This window comes from Gallinula chloropus (genome assembly GCF_964237585.1).
Source record: "Gallinula chloropus genome assembly, chromosome: 5".
Classification (NCBI taxonomy): domain Eukaryota; kingdom Metazoa; phylum Chordata; class Aves; order Gruiformes; family Rallidae; genus Gallinula; species Gallinula chloropus.
In genome coordinates this window covers 76,318,761-76,332,756 of record NC_140090.1, presented here as the reverse complement: position 1 = coordinate 76,332,756, position 13,996 = coordinate 76,318,761, and the positions used below count along the sequence as shown (strand labels likewise).

The 13,996-nt window shown below is 38.6% G+C and overlaps 1 protein-coding gene across 2 annotated transcripts in view; it reads right to left on the bottom strand.

Moving 5' to 3' along the window:
• Positions 1-615: 615 nt before the first annotated feature.
• PLPP4 (phospholipid phosphatase 4) overlaps positions 616-13,996 on the bottom strand; it is a gene marked incomplete at both ends in the record, with an annotated part of 55,118 nt that continues 41,737 nt past the window's right edge. For both annotated transcript variants that reach the window (XM_084265275.1, XM_084265276.1), the window contains 2 exons: positions 616-815; positions 5,002-5,172. In XM_084265275.1, the coding sequence (XP_084121401.1) occupies positions 616-815; positions 5,002-5,172 (371 nt within the window). The remainder of the gene's footprint in view (positions 816-5,001; positions 5,173-13,996) is intronic.

The following is a 13,996-nucleotide window of genomic DNA, read 5'->3' as shown; positions in this document are numbered from 1 at the left end:
ATTAGTAGCTCAGAATGACCTTGTCAAAACTTGACAATTAATATGAAGTTCTACCAGCATGTGGAGTTTTTTATGTTAGAAGGCAACAAGATAAACATAAGGATGATGCCCAACTCATCAAATTACATAAAGAAATGGCTGGCTGCAACAGATGCTGAACATCTGATGAAAAGTGCTGTGTGTACTCATCACCCATCAAAATCAATGAGTGCTGAAGACGACCAGAACTTTCTAGGAGACACTCAGTACTTCAGAAAATCTGTTTCCAGATCTACTATATCCTCATCCACATCTTCTTAAAATTACTATCTTTGCCATCCTCCACATCGAATTAATGTTATTACTGTTCTTTCCCCCTTCCATCAAGTAGTCTGTTTGCAGTAGACCTTTGAAAACAGATAATTCAGCAAGTCGATACGAAATGAAGCAAGTCGATACGAAATGAAGATTTAAAAGTATGATGGTATGGCATTAAAAATAAAACATTTCATTTTTATTTATCAAAAGGAAAGAAAGAAAAGGGAAAAAACATGTACAGTAAGAAACACCGTGTTAAGAGACCAGTTTGGAGGAAATGTGAGAAGGCTAAAAGTTCATTCTGCACATTTCTTAAAGTCATACAGGACCTTCGGTTATTCCCTCCAGAGGCAGGCCAGTAGCATTATCTGCTGTAGGTGTCTCTTCTGTCTTCACAGAGTTCTGATCTAGCAGGCTGACATAAGATTTATGACAAGCTGTATTACCCAAAGGAGGGTAGTGTTGTCTGTAGCAAATATAAGCAAAAATGAGGCCAATGACCCCTCCAACGAAAGCATCTAGGTAAGAAAAACAACAAAACAAGAAGTATGTTACCACAGAAAGGACAGCCAGTAGTAACAACTGTAAATATAAGACCTTTGGTTGACCTGGAAGTGTTTAATCCAGAAAATATGATTTCAGAAAGAATTTGGAGCAGAATACTACAAACACACAAAACATATAAAACAAGTATTTTGGGTGTATCTTCAACATTTGGAACACCCTTACGTAGATGGCTGGCTATGTTTCAGGAAAGGAACATGGGAAATGAGAATGGTTTCCATGGAGCATTAACATTAGTGATGTTCCAGTTCACTGTTGACTAGTCTGTAAGGATAGGCAACCCACGTCTTCTTTCAGTTTGCCATGATTTACAACGACACTAGGTTGGACAATACAGTTGGACTATGCTCTTTACAGCATCCACAGCTTTCCCACTGACAGGTACACCTCAGACTAATGCACTGACTACAGTCTGCCCCTTGTCTCTGCCTAAGTAACCCCAGGAAAGATGGCAGTTAAAATGCCAGATTTACTTCTGGCTGTTTCCTTTTCTAGAGGGTATGCTCCAATGCAGACAGGGAGCAGGTAGGATGAAAAATTATCCTCCTTCAGGAAGCCGCCCATCTTAGCTACAATTCATTTCAATTCCAGCTACTAAAAGGCTCCTGAGAAAGACAGCTGTCAAGAACAATTTGAATTCTTCCTAAAAGCACCTGAAGGGTCAAAGGCTAAGCACGCCTGTCAACGGATGTAATACCTTTTGAATATCTTTCTTTTATGACATTTACTATCCCGTGTGCCTACAAGAAAATAAAATAAGATAGAACAGAATAAAATAAGGCCATTGAATGAGATAATTGCAGCTCTCACACACTGGGAATTTTGAGTTTCCCATGGGAACCACATAGCACCTGAAAGTTAAGAGGATTTGTTGTGTTGTCAGGCTCCCCTTGCTTCTTGCTAATATACTCACCTTATCTTGGGTTTCATTTTCAAGCAACCAGCACAGAACTTGACTGAAAATACACACTGCCTCTGAAAGCCTCAGGTTTGACCACGAACAGTAATGAAAGTGAGGCAAAAGGCAGTGGCTAGAACATGACTTGACATCATGTTTTATTTTAACACTGCTTACTAAGTACCATATCTGAGTTTACCTGTGTTTCTGTATATACTTTCAGTTGCAAAGAAACCACAGCGTAATAAAAATAGGGAATCGTTGAGCTTAATGACAAAGAAGGTTTAGTCAATACATGTTTTTTGTGTCTAATATAGATAAATATGGATTAAATGCCCCGGCTTGTCAGTCTAGAATGTATTAGGACAAAGGGCAAATTGTTCAATTTTCAGTGAGTAATAAATGGCTTGTAATCATCAGAAGAGTGAGAATTCTCTGCAGAGCTTTTGACAGGAATAGCAAGGGCAAGAAAACCTGAAAAATTTAAGGTTGAGATGGCTAAATTTAAGAAATGTGATTATAAGTCACAGTTATCTGTGGAGGAAGAGGACTAGACTGAATGACCTGAGAGATAGCTTCTAATCCTATGTTCCCTTCCTGCATGCAAAAGGACAGAACAAATCTATCACAAACAAACATAACAGAGGCTCAAGTAAGATTTTAAAAGGTGATTGTACATACACAGTACTTGCAAACAGACAGAAGCTTATCCTACCCATCCTGGAAGCTGATTTTACGCCATTCAAACTGTCACGGCACCAAAGGTACCAAGGACAAGATACTTCAGTATAGCATACTATTACTTTACAAGAACTTTACAAGTATCAATCAACTTGTAAAATACTTAGTTATTGTGACAAGATTCATTTTCTCAGATTACCTTCCTTTACCTGTGTTTGACTGAATGCTGTTCCAGCTGCTTTTGATTTTGCTTAATGACAAGATCAAGCCTATGATTACTGCTTTTAATGACAGAGAAATACCAGACTTGTGGCAATCCAGTATTTCAAGACTTGTTCAAAACTTACCTAGGTGATTTCTTTCAAAACACTTACATACAAATTATGCAACTCTGGGCCTCAGTTTGGGTACCAGAGTAATAAAAATTCACTATGCGACTTATGCCAAAGATTTCTACCTTACTGACCTTGGGTAGGGGTAACTGAGCAAACACACAGGCAGCTATTTTGACTCCTGTTTTTTGAGACAACAATCCTGTATTTTGTTTGAGGTCATGGTAGCCATAGCTTCCTTTTTCTTTTTTTTTTTTTGTCCCCTCTTCCATTGCCCATAAAGGAAAAATAATATTCTTTCAGTTTCAGTATTTATCTTTTCTTTTCATATAAAATTTCCATTTATTAAATAAGTAAATTAACATTTTCAGAGTTACTAGCCTTTACAGAGACCTAGGGATTTAGTAGTAGTCAATTCATAAAAGAATCATAGTATAATATCATAATAGTCACCAATACCAACACTAAGATCTTGAATATCATATTTTCCAGCTAAAGTGAAAGGAGCTCATAATATTAACATTCTGAGCCCACTCAATGGCTTTTTAATGTAAGGATACTCCACTCTCTCTTTCACCTACAGTATGCTAAGTCTTGGACAGTAAGTTGATGGGCCTTGTTCATTCCCCACAGCATAGTTAAAACTCTATCACAAAGCCACCAGAAGTAATTTAGCACAATCGGTTGACTCTGCTGAGCATAAAAGATGAGGCCTGAGCCTCTGCGCGGTGCATTATAGAGTGAAGCACTCTGTCCCCTGAGAACGCAGCTCTTTCAGGTAAAAGCAGAGGTCGTCACCTGCAGCATAATGTCTGCCAGGAGCATTCTTAACTTGGGAAGAGCTGAGCTTTCAGCTCCATCTCCTTAAACTTCAAAGAGACAAATATGAGAGGCTCTAATGGACACAGTCACAACCCCTCAGGTGTAGTTTTCTTCTATCATATATATAAATACACCATAATAATCTGCCTCATAGCACTTGTTTCAGTACAAAAATAATTCTTCCTCTTGGCAAGAGATAATACAATCTGCAAACACGTGTTCAAAACTTGAGAGTAAACCTGTACACTCCCATTTCCACTCTCTCTCTTTAAAGGGAGTTCAAACCAGCCAAGTGTCACACATTCAGCATGAGACAGGTCTGTCCCACCTGCCAGCCTGGTGAGGCACGCACCTCACACTCAGCAGCTTTGTGCTGGAGGCTCTCTCCGACTCTGAGTGTTGGTGAGCAGAGCAATGAGCCCTGTAACAAGACAAGGTCTCTGCAGGAAACCAGGAGACTCCTTAAAGAACATATCAAGGGTAATGGCTAGTGATTAAGCAGCTATGGGAGAACAGGGTGCTGCACAAACACAAAAAACAGAGCAAGAAAAAGCATGGATGTCTTGCTCTGGTATGCTGACTGCACTGTAAGAAATGCTCAGAGGGACAGAAATGTTCTACTTAATTGAAAGGATGTAGAGGAACCAACAGAATTATACACTTTAGGAAACAGGTAAACAATATATAACTGGTATGAAGCTGGTAATTGAAAGGTGCGCTCATCACCTCGAGGGGAAGCACAGTTTGCAAGGCCAGCAGTACTATAACAGCAATACCACATAAGCCAAGATGACCTACATAAAAAAAATATAGAAATACCAAGTCTGGTATTTCTGACAGGAATATGGGGGTGAATATGGAAAAAGCAATTACAGATTGGTTTACTTAGGAGGAGACATGGAGTGAAGAAAGGAAGGTACAAAGGTGGCATCTTTGTAATGACCGATGCTTCAGTCTGGTCTAAAGCACACACACAAACATGTATTAGCAATCCCTCACGTACCCAATAGGTACCTGGCAGTACCTGGAAAAGCAGTGGGCAATAACTAGGCTACAGGACAGTGCTACTCTGATGGGCCAGATCCAGACTACAGCTGGATACATCCAAGACAGTTATGGCACTGATGTACTTGTGTAAAAGATGATGATGTAAAAAACTCAAGGATCTAGATTTCTCTAAAAGTATGATGATATACTTCATGTATATAAAAATAATAGGTGGGTGGCAATGGGCCTCTTCAGTATTGTCAGACACCAAAATCCTCAGCACCAATCCAGAAGCAAGGAAAATCTATAGCATACTATTGTGTTTTAACTCACCTGACCTAATGAAAAAAACCCCAAAAAACTCAAAGAAATAGAAAACTAATAAAAGAAAAGGAGAAAACAGGTATCTCCGTGGCTCACCTTGCCAGTGATGTTTGTAATCACACATACGTGACAGGGCAATCATCATGGCACAGTAGAGTGGGAGAATTGCCGCACAAAGCCGCCAGCTCTTCCCCCGTCCGTTTTCCGTGAAGCAGTGTAACTTTCCAGCTAAGTAGAAGGTGGTAAAGCCAAGGCCTGAAAATGCAACTGATAAAGAAGAACACATAACTACAGTATTTCATCATTAACACTGTACAGTACTACCCTGTAAGATCTGGCAGCACGATCCTTATACTGCAGAGAAGATTTGGATTGCCTTGGGTGACACTTGGAGCTCAGGTAAGTTAAGAAGCCCCATCTGCAAAAAATTGAGGGAGTTTCATAATTCCAATGGTGATTCCTATGTAATGACATAACTGATGCTGATTTAACTTAGCATTTTAAAGCAGTGTAGCAGATTGCCTAGGTTTTCTTGTTTTGTTTTAATGAAGCAATCACAATCTTACAAACTTTAAAAAAACACTGTAGTCTCCCACCAGACCCAGACCCATGAGGCACACATGTTCTCCACAGCAGTGGTGCGATCTAGGTGGCAATGCAAGCAACCAGGCAAGTAAAAAGTGCAAAGCTAATCAGCTTCTTTCTCACAGATATTTAACATAATCTGATATACCTGCAAATAATGTAGTACCATCAGCTTTCCTGATTTTAGACCTATTTTGAAAAGTTGAAGTTCAAAGCAGAAAAGGATTCTGTTTGTATTGCAATTGAATTACATGTAAATGAGATTTTTAGGTTCCATTAACCTGTTTCTTTACAAAATACCCAACTGGCAGTGATGACAGAATTCAGACACCAAGGTTTTTTTACGGAACTTCCTCCTCTTTCAGCTATTCACCTTCCAGAGAGATAGTAGATGGATTTTATTTTTTAATATATCATTTTTATTTTTAAGAAAATAAACTACTACTTTTCCTGTAGGAAAATCAGTGCTGTGCCTTAACAGGTAGCTTTCTGAAAAACCTCTTCTCTTTTCTCTACCAATATACTCAAGTTTGCTCCTGACTGCAGAGATCAAAACAGAACCTAAGCACATAAACCACAGACAGCAAAACTGTAAATATTTATCCAGGCATTTGAAAAATTTCTAACTACTTTTATACATTTTATCTTTGTGATGTCTCATAAGTGAATTTAATGGTAAAATCACCATCGGGGCTGGGTCAGACAAGCATCTTTTCTCCCACCTCCTGCTAGGGCTTTTCAAATGTCCTCCTCCTCCTCACGTTCCCAGACACTAGATGTGATAAAGTAATTACTTCGTGTTCTGCTGATAAATCTATGGGATGGTCGATGTTAGCTGGCAGTACAATGGAGTGGTTTCATAAGTTTATACTACACAGCTGTTTGAATGCAATTACTGAAGATTTGCATTTCATCATCAAGCACACATGCAGAAAATCACATCTTCAGACTGGCTGTGGCAGAGCAAGGCAGAATACTGATTAGTCACCAAACCACTGGATCAAATATATTGTTTCCTAGAAGCTTTTTCAACCAGTGCTGGTTCCGTAAATGTAAGAAGACAGTGGGAGGCAAAGTTTAAAATACAGTGCCCAGTCCTAAATAAATAAAGTATTCCTTGCCAACTTCTTGTCTGCAGACCTTTGAGAGTCATATAAACACACTTTGTTTTTAAAACTGTCTATCAGACAGGATGAAATAATTTATTCTGACATGTTTACATCATGGTATGCTCAAATTGAAAGTCTTTTCTTATGGATAGAGTGTCTTACACAGAAACAGGCTGTGAGATGTCAGAGCACCAGGCTATTGCCAGCATGGCAAAAATAAACTTCATATCTCAGGCAAGTGGAACACGGTCCCTTCCCTTTTCAAACATCCTCTCCAGTTCTTAGTACCCAGCGAGACTGACACACTTAGACCAACTAAACATTAATCCTTTCAAGCACAGACTTTCTCTTATGCCTCTCACATTTGGTAATTAGCCACTGGAATATGATGAATGAGAGCTCCCTTATGCTCTCCCCATTGCACTAGATAATTTTTGATCTGTTGTCTTTTATATCAAAGATCTGAAATTCTTTATAGATTTTCTGATAGCCAGCAACACACATTTGCATCTGTGTGAGCAGACATAGGGTTGTCCATTCTGGAGACCTTTGATACCAGAAACTCGTATAAATTTACCTGAGACTGCAAGGACAGGACTCATCTGCATCATTCCATCTTCTGGTTGAGCAAAACTAAATCTGTCTTGGACATTCATATCAAGTGCAGTCCTGGAACAAGTGGTTTCAAACACTTCCTTTCAAAAATTAGTTTTATTTCCATATTTCCATTTTCCATCTCAGGTTATTGTTTTCTAGATCTTTAGAAGAAGATGAATTGAAATCTGAAGACAGAATTGTCAGGCAGAAGTAGCAAGTGCTTTGTGGCTTCATTTTCAGGCAATCTACAATGCCTAGCAATTTAGATGGCTTAAAGAAATATCACTCAAACTACAGAGTAGGTGTTCAGCTCCCACAGTGTTGTACTCAGGATTGCTATCTCACCAGGCAGTCTTACTAGCAATCATCACTGTGGTGTACAGCAGCAGCAGATTTGGCTAAATAGGCTTTAGAGCAAACTTTGTGATAATTCTTTAAAATTATTTCCCCAGAATTTGGGTTTATTTTTCAGGATCTGCCACATTTCAAGAAGGAAGTTCAACAGGCTCTATACTTGCACTGGACACAAAAGCAGGTTTTGCTTTAGATGGTTGATGTGTTCCTCTGAACTAAAGGTCAGGAAGAAGAGAGGCTCGCAAACACTCCTCCAGGGGAACCTGTACCTCATGTAAGATGGAAAAGCAATATAGCTTGTGGCTATGAAACTAATATTCTGCAGAGCAGCTGTACGTTGCAATATTGTAAGATTGACTTCCATTACCCTAGAGCATGCACATCCAGAAAGAGCTGCTTGACCCAGCAGCGTCCCAGGGTGTGCAGAGTCGGCAGCAAAGAACATGGGATTAACAGCAAAAGGCTCTGGGATGTGGGAATATCCATTGTAAAAGTAACTATGGATTCCAAGAAACCCAGTGTAGGCAACTTTGCTTGACAGCTGTATTTTGAAGATGTCAGTCAACAACATTAGAAAACCAATTCACTCTTCATGAATTCTGGGTCTATAGGTGATATTTACACTGAAGAACTGGTCAATCAGTAGAATATACTCCATTTTTTTTCTGCACCAGCTAGAGTCAATAACTCACTGTATCACAAAGAAAACTTACACACACACATTGCTTGCCCCACAAAGAACCCACACATAGACACATTGCTTGCCCTAAGATACTACGTACTGCCTAATGCTATAATAAAAATTACCATGCTGCATAAGACAAAAAGTTTCCACAGAATCAGCAAAGCAGTGCTCCTCACCTACACAAACACTTCCACAAAGTTGGGTTTCTTCCCACTTTATAAGAAATTAATACTCTCTCTATATAGAGAAGGCAAGAGCAACATAAGATACCAACCAGCCCACTTTGGAGACGCTGACAGAAATGAAAATAAGAAAATCAGTTTAACAAAATGTTAAGTCAAGCTTGATGTTGATGCAAATTCCAGATACAAATACTGGAAAGAGAGAAAGGAATGAATCAAACACACCGTATAAAAGAACTGAGATATTTTAAACAATTGGTGTAGCTAACTCAAATCAAAGTCCTGGTGCTACAAGTCGCTGAACACAAGAAAACCTCTCCTGAGACAAGCCACATGTTCTGTCAGGGCTTGATAAAACACTGTAAGTTTTGTGAGCACACTGAAAGACAGAAAACAGGAGTATTTGCATTGCAGCAGCTCTGAGAGGTCTCAGCTGAGGCAAGGTTACTGTTATTCCAAGTGCCGTGCAAACATACGGAGAAGATGCTGTCCCACAAAGCTCACCAACCAAAGATGCAAGGCAAAGGAGGCAAGGCGAAGTGCAGAGAGCAGGGGGGATTTGCTCTATCAAGGATGAAATCTGACTCGTGGTGAACCAGGGTCTGTGCCCTCGCCCAAGGCTTGTGCAGTCTCTTTATTATCCCTCTGCCTTCTCAAAGTTGTTATCGAACTGTTCTGTGTAAATAAGGCAGCTATGGGTTTTAAAGAAATTCAAAAAGATGAAGGGAAATCTGGAATGAACAGGGAAAACTTAAGTCTTACAGGAACAGATGCTGTGGGCTAGCTTAAAGGGGATAAAAGACTTGAAATGAGAGGAGAACACCTTAGGCAATAGATGATTTGTCCCCTTACTGCTTGCTCCTATTTCCTGACCTGCTGATCACATCAGATAATTGGTTTAGGGTGAATGGGGCTATTTAAACACTAGTAAAATTACTGGATTTGCAAATCTTTGTACCCTTCTGAACAGATTCTGAAGGCAGTTGAGATTCTTAGTTTAAGTTACTCTTGTTTTCATTTTCTTTAAAGGAATCACTGGAATTCACATGTATTATGTGTTTGCCCTATTGATATCATTTTATTTCAAACTAATATCTATAAAGAATGTTTAATAATGCATATGCACTCTGCAGATAATATTAATGGCACCTAGATAGCCTCTCAGTTATCAGTAACCACATTTGTCAAAAATACATCAGTATTTCCATTCCTTTTTATTCCTGTTCCAGCCATTTCACTTTTTCATAACATAGACCTGCCAGTCAAAGGTGTCTGATTGATTTTATTTGCAACATAGCTAGAAACCACCTAGAGACTATGCTGCAAGTTCTGTCATACGATCCAAGCCAGCGTGGCAATAAAGAGCAAACGTGTTGTCTTTTTCTGCTCATCAAAACAAATCCCCTATTCCCATTCTCAGAGACTTCTGAACAACAGCCACACATGGGATCGATCAACTTGAAGTCACCACTTTAAGTCGGTCCAGTTCACAGAGCATTTTGGGGTTTTTCTCTGCAGCTAGCTGCTTGTTTTGTTTACTGAATAAGGACAGTTCAAAAGTTCAACACAGTTCGCAGCCAGAAGGGACCAGCTGATCTGTCTGACCTTCTGTACATCAGACCATTAAGCATGATCCAGTTAGCACCAGAGGGTGAGTTTGGATAAAATATAATTTTCAGAGAAATAATCTGAAGATACAAGAGGAGAATTCTCTCAGATGTGAGACCACTTGAAGTTCTTACTGACAAAACCACAATCAAACTGTAAACCACCATCATCATGGCCCATCTTCATCTGAGGACCTGATTCAGTAAAACACTTGCAATAGGAAAAGAAAGGTAAACGCTGCCACATAGGCAAAAAAAAATCAGTAAGGCTCTCCAACAGTCTCCTACAAGTGCTGCTCTGCTTCACAATAATCAAGTACACACAGAATTGATGCAAACGCTCTGTTACAAGCATCTATTGAGGTACAAGTGAAAGGAAGTATCTGAGTACGTTTGCTTATTGGAACAGCAATGACACAAGCAAAATACTTAGTAGGAAAAAAAAAGAATGAAATCCTGGCATGCCTTCTGCCCTTCTTACCACCTTAAAAGAGTGCCTTTCACCTTGTTTTGTGTAGCTGGAGTGTCTGGAACTGCTAATGGAAGGCACATTTTAAAGCTATACATTAATCATACTTGAAGCATGTCAAAACCATCTTCATCTTGGGTAATATCATTATTGGAATATACAAAACTATGTGAGTCCATCTTTCAAGTTTGTTTCTATCAACTTCTTTAAAAAAATAATTTAAAAGTTCACAGAAGAAATAAAGACAACGATTGCATCTAGAGACACAGCAGACCCCATCCTGACATCTGCTTCCCTCCAGACAGGACATCTAGCTGGGTTTAAAAACCGATTCGTAGGAACCAAACCGATTACCAAGTTGAAATGCACAAAATGAGAAACTGTGAACAAGAATCCGATCTGAAGCACCCCAAATAAATTATTCATTAAAACTGTAATTGCTTTTGTGGGTGTTTTCTGGAAATTAAAGCACCCCGTGAGGATCTTCAGCTTCTCAAGTTTTAATGGATGCTTTGCTAAGCACACAACCCATGTTTTCCTTACACTAAGCAGTTTCTGAGCTGAAGGAAAAATCCTCAACTTATTTACGTGGCAGCAAATTATGAAACTGCAAAGCAACCATTCAAATGGCCTAGGTAACAATCAGAGAAAATGATCCATCTCTTTGTCTGTAATGCTTTATAGTTGCAGTGATTACTGTATATTTTCCAAGCGCTAACACATACTATTCATCACTGGAATTGCACAGCAGCCTACTGCAATTTTAGCTGGGGCTACTGGTGAATGTTTTCAGTTTCACACTGTTCAAAGACTGAAATATTTATCTTTCCTGAAGGAAAAAAAAAAAAAGTATGATACCAAATGGCTGCATAAATTTTAATGCTGAAATTCAATTTGAAAAGGATTTTATAGAAGTACAATTACCGGAGAACGTTTTGAGCTTATTATCACAGGCAAAACATTTTTTTTTCCAAGTGGGACAGTCAATCACTTTCCCTTTGGCTTTGTGTTATTAATTTTTTTTTCACAGAAAAAGACAGTTCAGCAGAAGCAACAGGAAATGCACATCACGAAATACAAATGAATGTAGAGACGTGGGAAGCAAAAAGGAGACAGAGATATGTTAGAGCAAAAAAGGACCTATATTATATGAAAAGCAAGTAACTAGAGTATTAGTCATTAGGTTGCTTTTGCAGGACTCTCACAGTGAATTCTCGTGAACATGTTTTGGTTTTTCTGACATTTTATTTTCACGTTCCATTCAGGATCCCTCATTACAACTGAAACATGTAAATTGGTCTCAGGGTGCATCTCACTGCCACCAAAAGTGAGAAGTAAGGTCTGATTTGTTCAGTTAATGATGCCATTTACAGCAAGTCCTAAAAGTGAACCTGTTCCATTGGCTGCTTTGCCAATTCTATTGTCAGAAACCTTGAAGAAACCTCTTTTTTTTTTTTTTTCTGAGAACAGAGTAAAGACAGCCCTAAAAGGACTTAGATTCTGGGATTACATTGGAAAGACAGGGTCGGCACTCACATGCTAATCAAAGTGGCCTTAGCAGTAATATAAGCTACAAGACTTGTCAACTCTGCCCTAATCATACTACTGTACCAGACTAGCAAGTGATCTTTCTCTATAAAGTATGCTTTCCACTCCTTACTCAATGCCAACACCTCCATACTTCTCAATTACACTTGATGAAATTAGGTCCAACTAATGAACTTATATCAGGTTTAAACCTAGATCAGAATGACACCAAGATGCAACTGGTCCATGAACACACCAGTGATGGTGCTGCTTTAGTGTTGTCCCTGGCTAACGCACTCTTCTCCTTACAGGGAGCAGGAACACCAGGTGTTAACTGATTTTTTATTGTTAGATCAGATGTGCATCCCTTTATGAAATGAAGTCCTGGTACTATGCCTCTAGCTTGTTGAGAAAAAACACAACCTGAGATAAGAGCTGCCAGGTTAATTCAAACAGAACAGTACCAGTAAAACAACTATCACCACAATTGTTTAAAAGCATGTAAATGTTTGCAAGGTAGGACAAATGCCAATGAGGAACCACTATTTTACACTGATACAATATCATGTATTAAAACCCTACATTTAATTAAAAAAAAAATCAGGAAAAAAAAAAGACAGTCTTTTGGAGGTATGCCTGAGATGTATATATAATCTGAACCTCAATCAGACGAGCAGGAGCTGATTTATTATTAGAGCTGGAAAACTAAGCTTTAAAGAGTTCATCTCACAAGCCCCTCATGAATTCAAACAGCATTTGTTACTGAGTACTGGAAAGTAAATATGTCAGAGAAAAGGTAAAAGCGCTAAACACAACCATTCCTGAGGATACTTACAGTTTGAATTAAGCAGCCAATAAAATCCACAGGAGATATTTTTTTTCTTGCATGTCTAAGAAATCCATTCCTTATTTCCCTGGATTCTTCTTTAAAAGGATGAAATATTTCAGAGAGACACTGCCATACAGCTGTTAATTAAGAGATTTATCTTGAAAATAAGGGAGTAGCAGCAATTACTGCCAAAAACCTGTGGCTTGTAGCTCATCTGTTACTTAAAATGTTCACTTTCAACTGAAGGAAATATGATTATCCTCCATGAAATTGCTAGCTAAAGATAATTAACAGTTCAAATTTAGATACCCAACTATAATTACATGTACTGCAGTAATATTTTATATAAATTATCACAGGATAGCAAACAATTCTATTGAAGTTCAGTAATTTCTTCACTCTGAAGCACATAAATCATTTTAATTTTTCAAACAAATGAATGGCTTTTAAAATGTAAAAATGTTTTCATTTTTACAACTGACTAATTTCAATTTTGTGAAAAAGGGGAGGAGGAGCTACCTGTCCTTTCCCACTAAAGACACAGTATTTTCCAGTCTCCTTTTTTCTTTCCTGTGACACGACTTCACAAATACTACACTCATTTAATTACTGCTTCGTCAAGGAAATCTGGTACAAGCATGAACTGCATCATCAGCTTTGATATCACCAGAGAAGGCAACTCCTTGGGTGTAATGCAACGATAATACCCTATACAGTGACAAACAACCCTGAGAGGAACAGTTCATTGTGGAAATAAAGAGGAAATAAAACCATAACCAGTCAACAGCAAAGGTGCTAATTCTTCTAAGAACTACTGTAGTCATCCTTACCTAAGATAATGATTCATACCAAGGAGACTCCTAGTCTAACTGTCAAGAGACTTTAAAACTGGTTTAGAGAAGGTAAAAACCTTTTAGCTAGGGGGAGAATGGGACAAAGGCCAAATAAATGCAGACACTGGTATGGGAACCAGTTATCGAGATTATAATGACTAGAGATAAATAGGCATTTCCAAGGTACACCACCTAATGTTTTTGGCTAAGGGATCAAGGCCATGAAAAGGCACATCCAAATTATATTCCCAAACCTCATATTTAACTCCTACCCATTACCTACCCTGCCAAGAGGCATTGTCTGGATACAGCAA